The 13,441-nt window shown below is 38.5% G+C and overlaps 2 protein-coding genes across 5 annotated transcripts; both read right to left on the bottom strand.

Annotated features, from left to right (window-relative positions):
• Positions 1–1,233: 1,233 nt before the first annotated feature.
• On the bottom strand, positions 1,234–6,063 carry LOC121751536. 4 transcript variants are annotated; one of them, XM_042146290.1, is made up of 4 exons: positions 5,953–6,063; positions 4,625–5,689; positions 2,022–4,549; positions 1,234–1,508 (listed from the first exon to the last, which is right to left on the bottom strand). In XM_042146290.1, exons 2-3 carry the CDS (start codon positions 5,676–5,678, stop codon positions 2,034–2,036), a joined length of 3,570 nt encoding a protein of 1,189 aa, XP_042002224.1. In that variant the 5' UTR covers positions 5,679–5,689; positions 5,953–6,063; the 3' UTR covers positions 1,234–1,508; positions 2,022–2,033. The 4 variants fall into 4 exon arrangements, with proteins under 4 accessions (XP_042002224.1, XP_042002223.1, XP_042002226.1 ...); XM_042146289.1 differs by having other exon boundaries at positions 4,625–5,796; positions 5,953–6,046; XM_042146292.1 differs by having other exon boundaries at positions 1,234–1,467; positions 4,625–5,796; positions 5,953–6,046.
• Positions 6,064–7,139: 1,076 nt separating this feature from the next.
• Positions 7,140–11,133, bottom strand: LOC121750622 (nuclear transcription factor Y subunit B-1-like). The gene is made up of 7 exons (XM_042145194.1): positions 11,021–11,133; positions 10,567–10,789; positions 8,236–8,365; positions 8,024–8,029; positions 7,857–7,940; positions 7,679–7,741; positions 7,140–7,441 (listed from the first exon to the last, which is right to left on the bottom strand). Exons 2-6 carry the CDS (start codon positions 10,758–10,760, stop codon positions 7,679–7,681), a joined length of 477 nt encoding a protein of 158 aa, XP_042001128.1. The 5' UTR covers positions 10,761–10,789; positions 11,021–11,133; the 3' UTR covers positions 7,140–7,441.
• Between the last annotated feature and the right edge of the window lie 2,308 nt (positions 11,134–13,441).

The following is a 13,441-nucleotide window of genomic DNA, read 5'->3' as shown; positions in this document are numbered from 1 at the left end:
ATATACTAAACACGTTCATGTTTTTATTTTGCAGATAGAATTTTGGATCGATCTATTATTAACGATCTTGGGGTACTTACCGGGCATACTATATGCTATATACGTGATAGTCGTATAGATCCCGATGCCGATGCCGATCCCGATCCCGATCCCGATGCCTATACCGATACGGCAGCAGGAGGCGAATGGGTCTCGTTCTGTACATAATGATTTCGAAGGCATGTCTGTTGTAGTAGGTTTTTGGTACATCGCACCATAAATTTTGATTCTCTGTGCAATAGAAGTTCATAATCAAATGTTCATCTCTTCATCATGCATGACTTTTCTAGCTGCAATAGAAAAAAAAATGTTTAATAAATAATGCTCTTATTAGATGTTTAATCATTTCACCATATATAAGTAGAGTATAGTATAATATGATTCTCAATATTCAGAGCTCTTATTGTAAATCACATTTAACTTCAGGCTAGCCATGTATTAGTGTTTCTTTAGCAATTTGTATTTTATGTATTGTATACTTCTCCACTCGCAATGAAGTGTAGTTCCAGATTTGCATTTATTTGATCAATTCTTGGTGTGATTAAGTTCACATTAGTATTATTGCCAATGCATTAACTTCACGAGAAAATTATAGTTAGACTATGATTAAAATTTATTCAGAATTTAATGATTTTCAATATAACTAATACAGTATATAGATTTTATTAATTAAGATTAAACCGACAAAAGAGACTTTATGAATTAATGAATGAATCCGAGTATATTGATTCATGACTTCATGGGAATTTTTGGAAGTGACCCAAAAAATAAATTCGTGCGGGCTTGACCCAAAACAGACAATATCAATCTAATGTTGCAGTCGACGATCCTAACACAAAGTTCTAGTATAATGTATATTACTTATTTAAGTTATGAAATTTTATGATAATTAAATAATTTGACTAATGAAATTTCAATTTTTTTAAATTTCAGATCCGTATATGTCTCAATTGGCAATTGTCATTGTGTAGACCAATTTGTGGCTCCACGCAACTTTGTTCGATTTAGTTTTCTAAAAATATCAATAATGATTCTTGACTCATCATGTAGACGACTTTGTGAGGCTCTTGCGACACAAAACTGCTATGTTTTTTTTTTATTTTTTAAAAATAATCATGGCTACTTATTTATTCTCATAATAATTTAAACTTGTGAGTTTGGATTTGTTTGCAACTATCAATGGATAAGCAGAAGTAACAGTAAATAGGTAGTGAATTGACGTTAAGCAAGACAATCTACATGCAATTAAACGCTAAGATCTTCAACAGAGTAGAGCATGTGATGATACAAATTAAAGAAGCAACAAAGTAACATCTCTCCTACTACAATGCAATTATGCAAATACACAACGGATACCGGGAAGAAAAACTTGGCTAGGTACGACTTCTCCACCACCCGATCCCGACTCCAATCCGCAGCTTCACCTCTCTGTATATCGGTTTATGTAATGCATAAACAAGCCAAAAATTCTGAAATAGATGCAAAAGAGGTAAGCTTTGTTCATGGCAAAGTCTCAGCAATCATAGTAAGCCCTAAACCCGAGCAACAGACATTAGATAACAATCACCATTCTTGAGCCGGTTTGATCGTCTAATCCTTCCAAATGTTCAATCATATTTGTTCTCTTATCTAATATATACCTTACACAAACGCTCCCTAAATCATGTAATCCTTAAAATGCTTAATATTTGTTCTCGACTCCAAAACAATCGCTCCCCAAAATCGTCAAATGATCATTAATACTCGTTCTCAATTTAATATACGCTCCCTGAAATGTATAGTGGTATAGCTAATGCATAAACAAGCCAAAAATTCTGAAATAGATGCAAAAGATGTAAGCTTTAATCATGGAAAAGTCTCAGCAATCATAGTAAACACTAAACCGCCATTAAATAGCAATCAGCATTCATGGAAATAGAAACCATAACGCGACAAATAAAGGAAGCATTCTGTGATGAATTTAGTGATGAGGAGATACTAACCATACTTCCAATCTATAGAGCGATAGCTGCCTCTTCCTGCGGCAGGGAAATTGTAACTGGTGAAATTCGTACTGAGATCACGGGCGAGTAGCCTATCTCGTAATTAACGAGAACCGGTCCGAATATGTTGAACTTTTCAGCACTGTTGCGAGCAACTTCAGCATCCGAGCCCCGCTTAAAGATCACTTTGGCAGAGCCGGCTTCATGGTCAACTTCCGTCTCTGACTCCATCAACGGCCCGAAACGTCTAAACATTTTGTTTAGATTGATTTCCGAAGGGACACGGTTCCTTTCTGCAAAGTTCAATATAAGCTCTGCTGGAGATGTCTCTTGCTTAATCCTTTTGGCACTCTCATCAGGTTCGGGGGCTGAAGTCGGCGAGTTCCCAAGGGAGAATCTCTTTCTGGAGTAAGGTTTGCGGCCCGGCTTTGCAGGTTTCTCCGCGCCAAACGTCACTAGCTCGAGATTCCCAGATCCGTTCATTCGTTCGTGCATCAGTTGCTCAGCTGAGTAATTTTGCACGATTCTGTCGGTCCAATAAGAGTCGTTCACATCATCAAATTCAAATTCCTCACCAGATCCTCCGACTGCTTGCTCGGATCTTTTCTTTCTACCTCTTCTGCTTAAAGCAATCGAGCTTCTAAAACGCATGAAGAAAGCACGGATATCGGTCTGGATGCCAGGCCTTCTCTTAGGATCTTCCGCCACCAGCTCAAGTCGAGATAGCAACTCGTTCACCGATAAAGATTCCACTGAAACCACAACACCTTGCTTTTCCGAAGGCTCATATACACTCGGAGAATCATCAACTGCCGTTAGCTGGCTGGCTACTCTACGTATACAATCACCAATTTTAAAGGAAGGCTTCGGAGCTTGACTTGTTGGTGTGGGCACTTTTGCTACCCTTTTGTCCGACCCTTCTGCTAGAGGATCAAGAGCTTTCCGTTTCTTTCCAGCGACTGGATCGTCTTCAGCATCTGGCCAGTATTCCCCGTCGCCCATTAGATCATTCAAGCTTCTCTCTTTCCGCGACTGAGCACCTTCCTTTGTTCTGTGTTTGCGGGAAGCAGCTATTCCGTCACCTATTAGGTCATCTATCTCGAGTAATTCATTGGATGCGGGAAATTCAGGCGAGGAATGGTTTTCCTGAAACAATTCAGGCGGTGAACGATACCCCTTAAAACAACAAAACGCAGATAGCTGCGCTCGAGCAATCACAAGGTCCAGTCCATCAGCTCCAGAAGATGCACGTGGCGCCACACCTTTGATAAACTCAATAAGTTCCTTGGGTTCAAATTGAGATGCACAGCTCGACTGATCCACGCCATGTCTCAGGCTTGATTCTTCACGTATCCCCGTGTTCTCCACAACCTGAGTTTCAATCCTAGCATGTTCATCCTTCGGTGTGCAAGAGCACGACAACCCTAGTTGTACTCGTCTCTCAATCTCTTCCAAGGCGCAGCCGACTGCATTATGGAATGATTCGGAATTGCTTTGCTTCTGAATCTGGGAAAAATACGACCTGAAAGGCTTCAAGGCAGACGAATCGTTCCAAGCAAACGTTTGATCGCCAAAATACGCTACCAAGTAAGAGTCTTTCTTGTGATACTTAACGGCCTTCTCTGAGGCATCTGCTGAATTGAATATTTGTCCTGGCCACCACGGATGGCTGCGGACTTTACCCCAGACCAAATCAGACGGGGCAAAACAACCGTCTTTTCCTGGGGGCATCAAGTAACCAAATTGCTTCATCCTCAACGCGCCCGCATAATTGAACAGTGCTTCAGTTGATATCTTAGATTTATCACTCTCCAAAAGGGATCCCTCGGATGCTAATTCTGCATCGACCTCCCGCCCATCATCAACATCCATAGGTTTTGCCTCGGACATATGATCCTCAGGGGCCTCCATCAAATGAAATCCATTAGATTCGCTAAGCATTTCTGCACTCCCAGTTCCCTCTGGAACGATGGAGACTTGAGCAATACCAGAATCAGCTGCCACATCAGTCACTTCACTTTGCTCCATAATCGTATTCTCAGCCTCAGGATTTGATACTTCTGTTACAAGCCCTTCAGTCACCATCACATCAGCAGTCTCGACCTTTGCATTTGCACCTTCTTCGGCAGGAATTTCAGCACCTCCGTGCCCAGTTGAGGATCCCCCTAAAATTTCTGAACCAACCTCCATGCCCTCGTCCACAACGTCTCCATGTACATCTTTTTTTGAAGGAATTTTAGAATCTTCATGGCCAGCTACTGACTTCCCCAAATTTTCTGAATCAATCTCCTTGCCTTCTCCTTCAGATCCAATCCCATCCACAGCTTTCACGGGAGACATCACAACATTCTGATCACCTGTTTCTGCCCCCGTCTTACTTTGCACGGTTTCCTCTGCCTCATCTTTAATTTCAACATCGAGGCATCTCCCTTTGTTGGCTTCAGTAGTATCACCTCCATCCGCAAGTTCAATAGGTGTGACAGAGGAAACATCGTTTTGAGCTTTATGTGTTTCTAAATCATCCTTACCTGCACAAAATAAAACTTGCATATTAGTATTTGATGCTATACCTTTAATATCCAGCACATTACCAAATACCTCACCTTCAGTTTCTCCTGCCCGACTCTCAAAAGTACTCTTATGAATGGATTCTGGACCAGCATGAGAAATATCATCAGTTTGATCTTTCAGCTCAACCTTAGCACCACAAATTTCGTCCGATCTCTTTTCACTCTCATCTGGAACCTCTGAGACTATGTCATCCATTTCAGGAACCGAGTTCCTGTTTTCAGCAGCACAAACATCTTTCTCACCAATAGATTTTTCCTCCACGCCCGAATCATCATGATGCGTTTCCCCATCTTTCTGACCATCCGAGCCTAAAATTGCCCCATCATTACCATGACATGTTTCTTCAGTTTGCCCTTCAGACTTCACTGAATCTGCAGCAACATGGTCTTGACTAGCAGAATCATCACCAGTGGGAAGTTCAGATTTTTCATCAGAAATAGCTTCCACGGGACGGTTTAAAGATCGAAGCCTCACTTCCTCAGAACTCTCCTTATCAACCATTTCATCCTTTGTATTCTCCTCTTTACAAATCTCCATAGAAACTTCTGCAGGAACCTCACTAACCACTAATGAAGACCCTCCTGGTTTTTTAATCCTTGAACTCTCCTCGTCCTTGACACTACTAACCCCTCCTCCCAGCAATGCACTAACTTTTTTCATCTCAACACCAACAAAATCACTCAAATTGATGTTTATTTTCTCAGTAGCACCACATTTTTCATCCCTCGACTTAGAAACCCCCAAATCACCTTCAGCAGTTTCTTTCTTTTCCTCCACCACACCACCTTTCCCCATCTTCTTCCCATCCCCTTCAATTGAAACCTTCGCAAATTCCTCGTTTTTGTCAACCACGCCAACCTCCAAGTCCCCGGCTTCTCCCATCTCTACATCACCCTCTCCGCTGCCACTAATTCCATCTACAAAAACATCCGAACCCACAACCTCCACCATTATTTCCTCACCATCTTCGTCCCCAAAAACTTCTGCAGCTTGAGTTTCACTACCCATGTTTTCCACAGCCAATTTAGTACTCAAACCCGGGTCCGGGCCGCCATCATGACCCCCTGCACCTCGCTCATCTTCCATAATCAAGATTTCTGGATCAATTTTTCATAATTCAAGAATTAAAGACTTGACCTTGACATGAAATCCCAATAATTAAACGAAACCCCAACACTAAACAGAAATCCATAAAGCATAAAACCTAACAGATAAATAAAAAAATCAAGAAAAAATCAGCTGAAAGAACTAATTTTGGGCAAGAACAGCGAGATGCACAAGTAAATTCAAGATGTGAATTTTGCGGTAAAAATAGCGAAAATCAACGAGCAAGAACACTGATAGAGTAAAAGAAGAGTACCTCAAGTTGTGTTTTCTTCAGCAAGCGGGATTTGTTTGAGGGTTTTTAGAGAGAGAGAGAGAGGCGAGAGAGACAATAAGAGCTATTGTTCGAGTTGAGATTTGAAGTAAAAATACGAAAAATACAGCACGAGAGCTGTAAATACAGATATGTTAAGTACAGTACTAAAGTCACTTAGCGGTCATTTACGCTAAGATAATTGATTGCGTGTCAGTTGATGATTCGACGGTGATTTAATAGATAATATTCGAGGGTAACTCTGTCAATTTTTCCAAAACCCAACTTTTCGTTTTTTCTGTAATAATCTTGAAAGTTTGCTTATTTTAGTTTTTCAATTTTTGTGTATGTGCACAAATATATGGTATAAATAAGACAATTATTGTATTCTTTGCAATATTTATTTTATGTAATCTATGATAGTACTCAACTGCAAAGTCTATATAAAATACTAGTATGTCATAAGTTTTAAAACTACTTATAATTTAATCTTTTTGGCGGATGAACTAATAATTTTAAATGCAAATTATTTGAGCCAAAAATATATTGTCTATCCTTTGTGTTTACTTGAACTTAAGCACATGAGGAAGCGACTGCAAATTTCAGTATATGGAGTAATTTGTTGATACTATTATTAAGATTGACAAATTCAATTTCCATGTTATTTTTTGGTTGTCATCTCAAATTCAAATTTAGGATCAAATCAATCAAAAGTATACTTGTATACTATATGTAGCTAATATTAATAGGGTAAACTGCCAAAAAAAAACTAGTAGTAGTATGCATTTTGATTTAAAAAATTCTGATAATTTAGAAATTTGCTCACAATTACTCCTCGATGAGAAAATGAACCAAACTTAATGATTTTTAAAGATATTTTTGCCATATCAATATTATTAGCATTATGCTCATGGAGGAGTATGATTGCTCTATATTTTGCCCATATCAATATTATTAGCGTTATGCTCATAGAGGAGTTGGCAGATTTGTGATATAAACAGTTTCAAGATGGCAAACTTAGTTGGTAAGATACTAAGATGCATCCATTTCAGCTATATAGATCAGAAATTCAAGTCACTACAAACACAAAGTTAATAAGAAACTACTATTATTGATCATCTTAAAAAACCAACACCTTAAAGATCGAGCTGCACACAACACACGCGCAAAAAGCAGTCATAATAAGTAGCTAAAAATGAAACCCTAATGCCTTTGAGATCACTCGCAGCATCAAATATGTTTTAAATACTCGAAAGCAATTACAAAGAGTAGAATATTGAGATTGCAGAAGCATTCCCTGATATACAATACCAGAAACAGCCATGCATAATCACACAAACTATACTTCGTTTACATATATTTTCCTATAGAAATCCCAGCCACGTCGAACCTATATCAACTCGACATTGTATCCCGAGACAGGCTCAGCAAAATGGGAGCTCTACTTTGCAACAATCTCGCGATTTTAGAGAACCAAACAACATTATGCTTCCTGTTCAACAAATACAGGTATTATAAGATATGTGCTTTATGGAGGTATGGTATTACTATATATAGAAAATACATGCTGTTTGTATCTTTAGCTCAGTATCAACATTTTTCATATCAGCAGAACATATATGCATATATATTTACATGTGTGTGTGTGGAGAGAACATGAGATGTGACTAAAGAGGTCTTCTTGTGTTTATTTATGGGGAGGGGGATGGTTTGGAGAAGGAAAACTTACTTAGTATTCGATTTGGGAGTTTGAGTAGCCGAAGCCTTGAGCATACGAGTCTTGATGAGCAAACTGTTGTAGTCATCCATGGGGTTAGAGGTTGAGGAAAATGCACTACTTTTTAGTGACATAATTTTTTAGTGCAAGAGATAAATAATGGTGGTATCTAAGGAAATTTGAAAGTTACCTGTGCATCAGAACCTAGCTGAGTTCCGACTGTCTCTCTCTTAGGAGCTCCATCTGCACCCCTAGCAGATCCCTTGGTGTCACCCTGGCCATAGGTCACAATTTAGAATGATATCATGAAACATTAGCAGCTTAGAAGAAACGAAAAAAACTGTTTGGGTTGCTTACCTCTAACTGTAACATCAAGGCCGTTCCATATCATCAACCAAGGCAAAAAACAAGGAACAAAAAGGAAAGACGGGTTACTTAAGACTCGTGCATCATTACTCTTGTTTTTCAACAGATTATGGAAGTGTAGTAAATATCAGGAGGACTGAAGGAGAAAGGGAATAATCAAAGTATATGGAATAGGGATTGAAAAACAGGAGAGATTCAGATACCTCTCTGTACCTAGCCAAGTAGACCTTAAGTGGAGTAATATAATCCTCAAAACCTAAGGTCGCCATAGCCCACAACAAATCATCCCCGTTTATTGTCTTTCTTTTCTCTTTCTGGCATTTATCACTAGCTCTATAAGAAGCAGAAAAATTCACATGTTATTCGATAAAGTAAAAGTTTCATCAAAATAGATATTCAGTTACATATCACTTGCAACCAACTATGAGGCACTCATATAAATCTAATTATGAGCCACTTATATCTCATCATACCTTTGTGCAAATATTTGCACAATGAGCTTAGCTAGCCATTTATATACATTAGAAATACCATAATAGGTTGACAAATTTAATACGGAGTACTAATCTAAGTAAAATGTCAAGCAAAAATATAAGCAATACGAGTAATTTGAAGCTTCGAATTATTTATGAAAAAACAATTTCAGTGCAGAACAGGGATTTTACCAATCAACATAGTACTACTTAAATCTCTTTAACAGAGAAGGGATTAGCTGGTCGACTGAAAAGCGCTAATAATAAGGATTTACTATTGAGAAAAACCAATTGTAATGGGTCAGCTATGAACCAGTCCGGTAAATACACAGCAGCAGTACCGAGGGTGTAAGCTATGGTTATATACACTCAAGATTTAGGTATGCGTGAACATACTGCTCATTTCACAACCATTGAATTGATCAGAATGAAATACAAAGTTCAATCGGATAGGAAGCGAAACAAAAGAAAGGAAACTGAATGAAAACTAACACATCGTGGAAAAGGATGAACAACATTAACATGAGGACAAGGTGGTGAGTTGGACCAGATGGTGGTGGCTGCCTGGCAACCAAATCCAGAATGCATCAGCCAGAAGGTTCAAACAAAGAATAGAAGTTTGCTTACATTTGACATTTGTTAAGCAGTTTGAAATGCTGCTCATAATGTATGAAAGATAAGAGAAACATTGCCAACGTGCAACCAGAAAACGACAACTCTATGATGACACGTGTAAAAAACTGACTTAGCAACAGCATAAGGTGTTGGAGAATGTGAGGGTTTTAGTCAAAAAGATTTCAAATTATCATTGCATCATCACTAAACATGAGAATCTCCAGGTAGCCAAAAATTTAAAGGTGCTGGCGCAAATAATGAATGTACATTGGCACTTTCGCTAATGCTCTAGGCAACAACTCAAAGAATATGATACTGGATGTTTTATTGGAAAGCAATCTTAAATAGTTGTTAAAATGGCTAATTTTTTTCCTTATAAATCCTTTGGGAGATTGAAGTTTATGGAAACAGATCCACAAAGATTTAAAACAACTTACACAAACAAAAAGCTCCCAAATTGGATATCACAAATAACTACTCATTTTAATTATGTGGGCGATTCACTGCATTTTTCAGTCTTTATTGTCTTTAATTTCATGGAAAAGTATTATTTGGGAAAAGATCCAGATAGATAACAGAAAAGTAAACATACAATCACATAATAAATGAGAGAGATACATATACATAAACCCAGTAGGATCACACAATGAAGCATTCATAATCAAACGTACAACCCAGTAACAAAAATTCAAAAGTGGTAACCAATAACAGTTCCGTCTGACATGTCTAATGGCCATGCTTAAAAACCTATCGAGTTGAGACAAAGTATTCCATGTCTACAGGAATCACTCCTCAAGTACACGTTCTTGAAGCAAACTCATACCGTCGAATAAATAAACTGAATTTGGTAACAGACACAAATGTTGACATTAACAAGACCACACCATTCGAAAATAATAACTGATTATCTAACAAAGGATCCAATGCCATATCCAATTTCCACCTTGTGTTCAAAGAGGCAATTCCTCAACTAGAGTTTCACAGCACATAGTTTCTAGGGTTTCACTTTCGATTATGTTATTCGCTTCTCGAATTTTGTTATGTAATAATGGCTTATGACATGTACAACTTTTTTGATCTACTCTTCAATCAACTGAGATTTTAGCTTAGAAAATCAAACAAAGGATCAGTTTGACAAGCAATAAACTGAAGCAGCAATCCATCCATACAATAAGTAGATTCACATATTATACAGCACAATTTACGCACGTAGCATCATGACTGTAGAGAAAAACCTAAGCTCATATCCTTAACAAGGACAGCTTTAACTTTCAACCAATCAAGGCATTCAACACCAAATTCAATCAGACCACAAATTCAATCAACCGTATACCAAATGCAAAGGCTTCACATCACAAAAATCAGCACAGGCTCAAATCAAACTACAGAAACTTCAATTAAAAAAAATCAAATTCAAGCGTAACAGAAAAGGGAATGAGCTCATACTCGCTGGTAACAAAGCTAATGAACTCCGAAACACACTCCTGAACGGTATCTTTAGCATCCTTAGCAATCTTCCCATTCGCCGGCAGACCTTTCTTCATTATGCGGCCGATGTTCGCAATCGGAAGAAAACGGTCCTGCTCCCGAACACTGGACTGCGGGCTGTGGTCTCCGCCGCCGCCGTTGTCGTCCGACATTCTTCCTCCAAAAAAGGAGAAAAAAAACCCTAGAAACATACACCAAACGAAACCGAACTAAAACCGATAAATAAAGCGACGAATTACGAAACAGGCACAAGCAATCGATGCTCGGGAGAAATAAGCTGGAATTCATGCCGAAACGTTCATAGATGATCAAATAAAACGCAAATTTTTTGTGTGCGTAAGCTTATATGTATGAAATTCACACAGAAATATACATATATGTGAGTATTTAGAAGCAGGAGCAGTGAGTTTACCTCGAGGATTTGTATTTGGCGGGGAGAAAAGGGAGAAGTGTGATTGGGCGAAGAGGGAGAAATCTGAGAGGGGAGAGAGAGAGATCGGACGACGGAGAGCTGAGGAAGGAGGCTTATTTATTACTGCCGCGGCAGTAAAAAATAAATATATTTATTAATTAGTGTTTGTTACACTACAATTTTGACTGCTGAGGTTACTGGTTTCATGTCATTTTTTACTGTGTCCAGTTAAGCATGCACAAACCGAACTGGTCCGGCGGTTCAACGGTTCAAGCGGGTCGGATCGGTTCAGGTTCGGGAATATGACAAACCGTAACCGGCGGTTCAACGGTTCCAACGTGCAGATTCCAGCTAGGGCGTAGTGTTGCAGGCGAGGTGTGCAGAAAAACCGGCGGTTTCTGACGAAAACCGTCGGTTTCCGACCGTTCCGGTGCTTTTTCATGTGGCAGAGCGTAGGTGACAGTGTATAGGACTGAAAACCGGTCAGAACCCGTGGACTGAACCGCAGGTTCAGGCGGTAAACCGGCCGAATTTGAAATTAAAATTTTTTATTATTTCTTCCAATTTTGCTCCTATAAATACCCCACTTCCCCCATCATTTTTACTCACCCCATTTTTGTGTTAACAATGATTTCCTTCTCAATCTTCATTTCTCTATTTTCTCCTTATTTTGTCTAATTGCTCAAGTTGTTTACTAGTTACTACTTACTACTATATTTGTTGTTGTGTTCGTAATTTACCATTTATTCAATACTCCATATTCCATCCATACTACTTTCATTTATCACTATGTCTTCTTCTCGTGGTGGACCGGGATGTGGTGATCGGGGCAAAGGAATTGCCCAAGATCAAAGTAGTCGTCTCTCAAAATCAAGGCGACCTAGTCGTCGAGAAGTTATAGAAGAAGTTTCCCGAGTGGCGGCTGAACGCATGCAAGTAAGTTCTAAAAAATTATTTTTACAATTCATAATTTCATAAGATTGAGTTTTTAAATTTTTTTTGTGTTCCTACTTATAACTTCAACTTATATAATATTTATAGATAGAAGAACATCATAGGATGGTCATGCTACTCGCTGAAATGCATTAAGGTGGGGGGAGGGGCGGTGGTAGTTCCCAACAACAAGATGACGAGTACGACGTGTCTATATCGTCGGACTTGGACAACAATGATGATAGATCTCATTCTCGTATTCCGTGTAGCACCGGCGGAAATGAGGAGATGTCTCCTCCCCCTCCACCCACTAACATTACAAAAGCTTTGAAATCTGATATTTTTGTTAAACACTACAAGAAGGTCCGGGTGGTGATTCCAAGTCCTCATGATCCGCGCTCTCAAGAAGTGACATCGGCGTTTCATGCATATTGTAACTATTGTGATAAAGTCTACAAATTTGCGAATGGTGGGGGATATGGCACCCTCCGTCGTCATTTGTGACAAAGCACCCGGTAGAATGTGGCACTACCTCTACCCAAACTCAACTAAACTTCCAACCCGGTGGCTCAGGTTCGTCAAGCACGCCTCTTTTTAAATATGATCAAAAAATTTTTGCTAACATTATGACTAGATGGGTTGCAATGAAGCATTTTTCTTTTAATGTTTATGATGATAAAAAAAATTGAGGTTACTTTGCAAAGTGGTTTAAATGTAGCTATCAAAAGAGTAGGTCGAATAACCGTTCAACGATCTACCGTTACACAATGTTTAGAGAAAAAAGTTGAATTATCACGTCATTTACTTAACTTGGGCCACAAAGTGAACATTTGCTCAGATGTATGGTCTGGACTGATTGTTTTAACCGGCATTCATACATGGGCTTTACGGTTCACTTTGTGGACAATAGTTGGACTTTGAACAAACGTTTAATTGGTTTTAGAGAATTTGAGACACCACACACTGCACCCGAAATTGCTTCTTTAATTATTCAAGTTTTGAATGAGTTTCAATTATGCAATAAGATACTTTCTGTTGGTTTTGATAATGCAATTGCTAACACTGCAAGTATTAGTGATTTTATTGCTGCTTGTGCTCCGGTTATTGGAGGTAAGTATTTTCATCAAACATGCATATGTCATATTTTAAATTTATGTGTACAAGATGCGCTTGAATTATGGCAAAAGCATGTTAGTCCTATTAAAACTGCAGTTAGATTAATCCATCAAAAGCCAGCTATTGGCAAAGCTTGGAATAAATATTGTCATCAAAAGAATGTAAGATATACATATTTTACTATGGGTGTGTCTCATAGATGGAATTCGACATATGATTGTCTGAATTCTACTTTGATGCATAAAAATTCTTTATGTGGTTTTTTTAGAACCTATCTCGTTCATAATTTATATCTTTCGCATAGTTGTTGGGAACATAGCGTGGCTTTATTTAAATTGTTCAAATAATTCAAAAATGCAACTGTTGAATTAT

The sequence above is a fragment of the Salvia splendens genome, chromosome 10 (assembly GCF_004379255.2).
Source record: "Salvia splendens isolate huo1 chromosome 10, SspV2, whole genome shotgun sequence".
Classification (NCBI taxonomy): domain Eukaryota; kingdom Viridiplantae; phylum Streptophyta; class Magnoliopsida; order Lamiales; family Lamiaceae; genus Salvia; species Salvia splendens.
Note: the sequence above shows the minus strand (reverse complement) of the source record. Positions and strands in the feature narration are given on the sequence as shown.

Coding starts and splice junctions, on each gene's coding strand:
- LOC121751536 (XM_042146290.1), bottom strand. CDS start 5,678: ATGGAAGATGAGCGAGGTGCAGGGGGTCATGATGGCGGCCCGGACCCG. Junction 4,550..4,624: donor TCGGGCAGGAGAAACTGAAG/GTGAGGTATTTG, acceptor TATTTTGTGCAG/GTAAGGATGATTTAGAAACA.
- LOC121750622 (XM_042145194.1), bottom strand. CDS start 10,760: ATGTCGGACGACAACGGCGGCGGCGGAGACCACAGCCCGCAGTCCAGT. Junction 8,366..10,566: donor ATTAGCTTTGTTACCAGCGA/GTATGAGCTCAT, acceptor TGCTTCTTATAG/AGCTAGTGATAAATGCCAGA. Junction 7,742..7,856: donor AGCTAGGTTCTGATGCACAG/GTAACTTTCAAA, acceptor TGACTACAACAG/TTTGCTCATCAAGACTCGTA.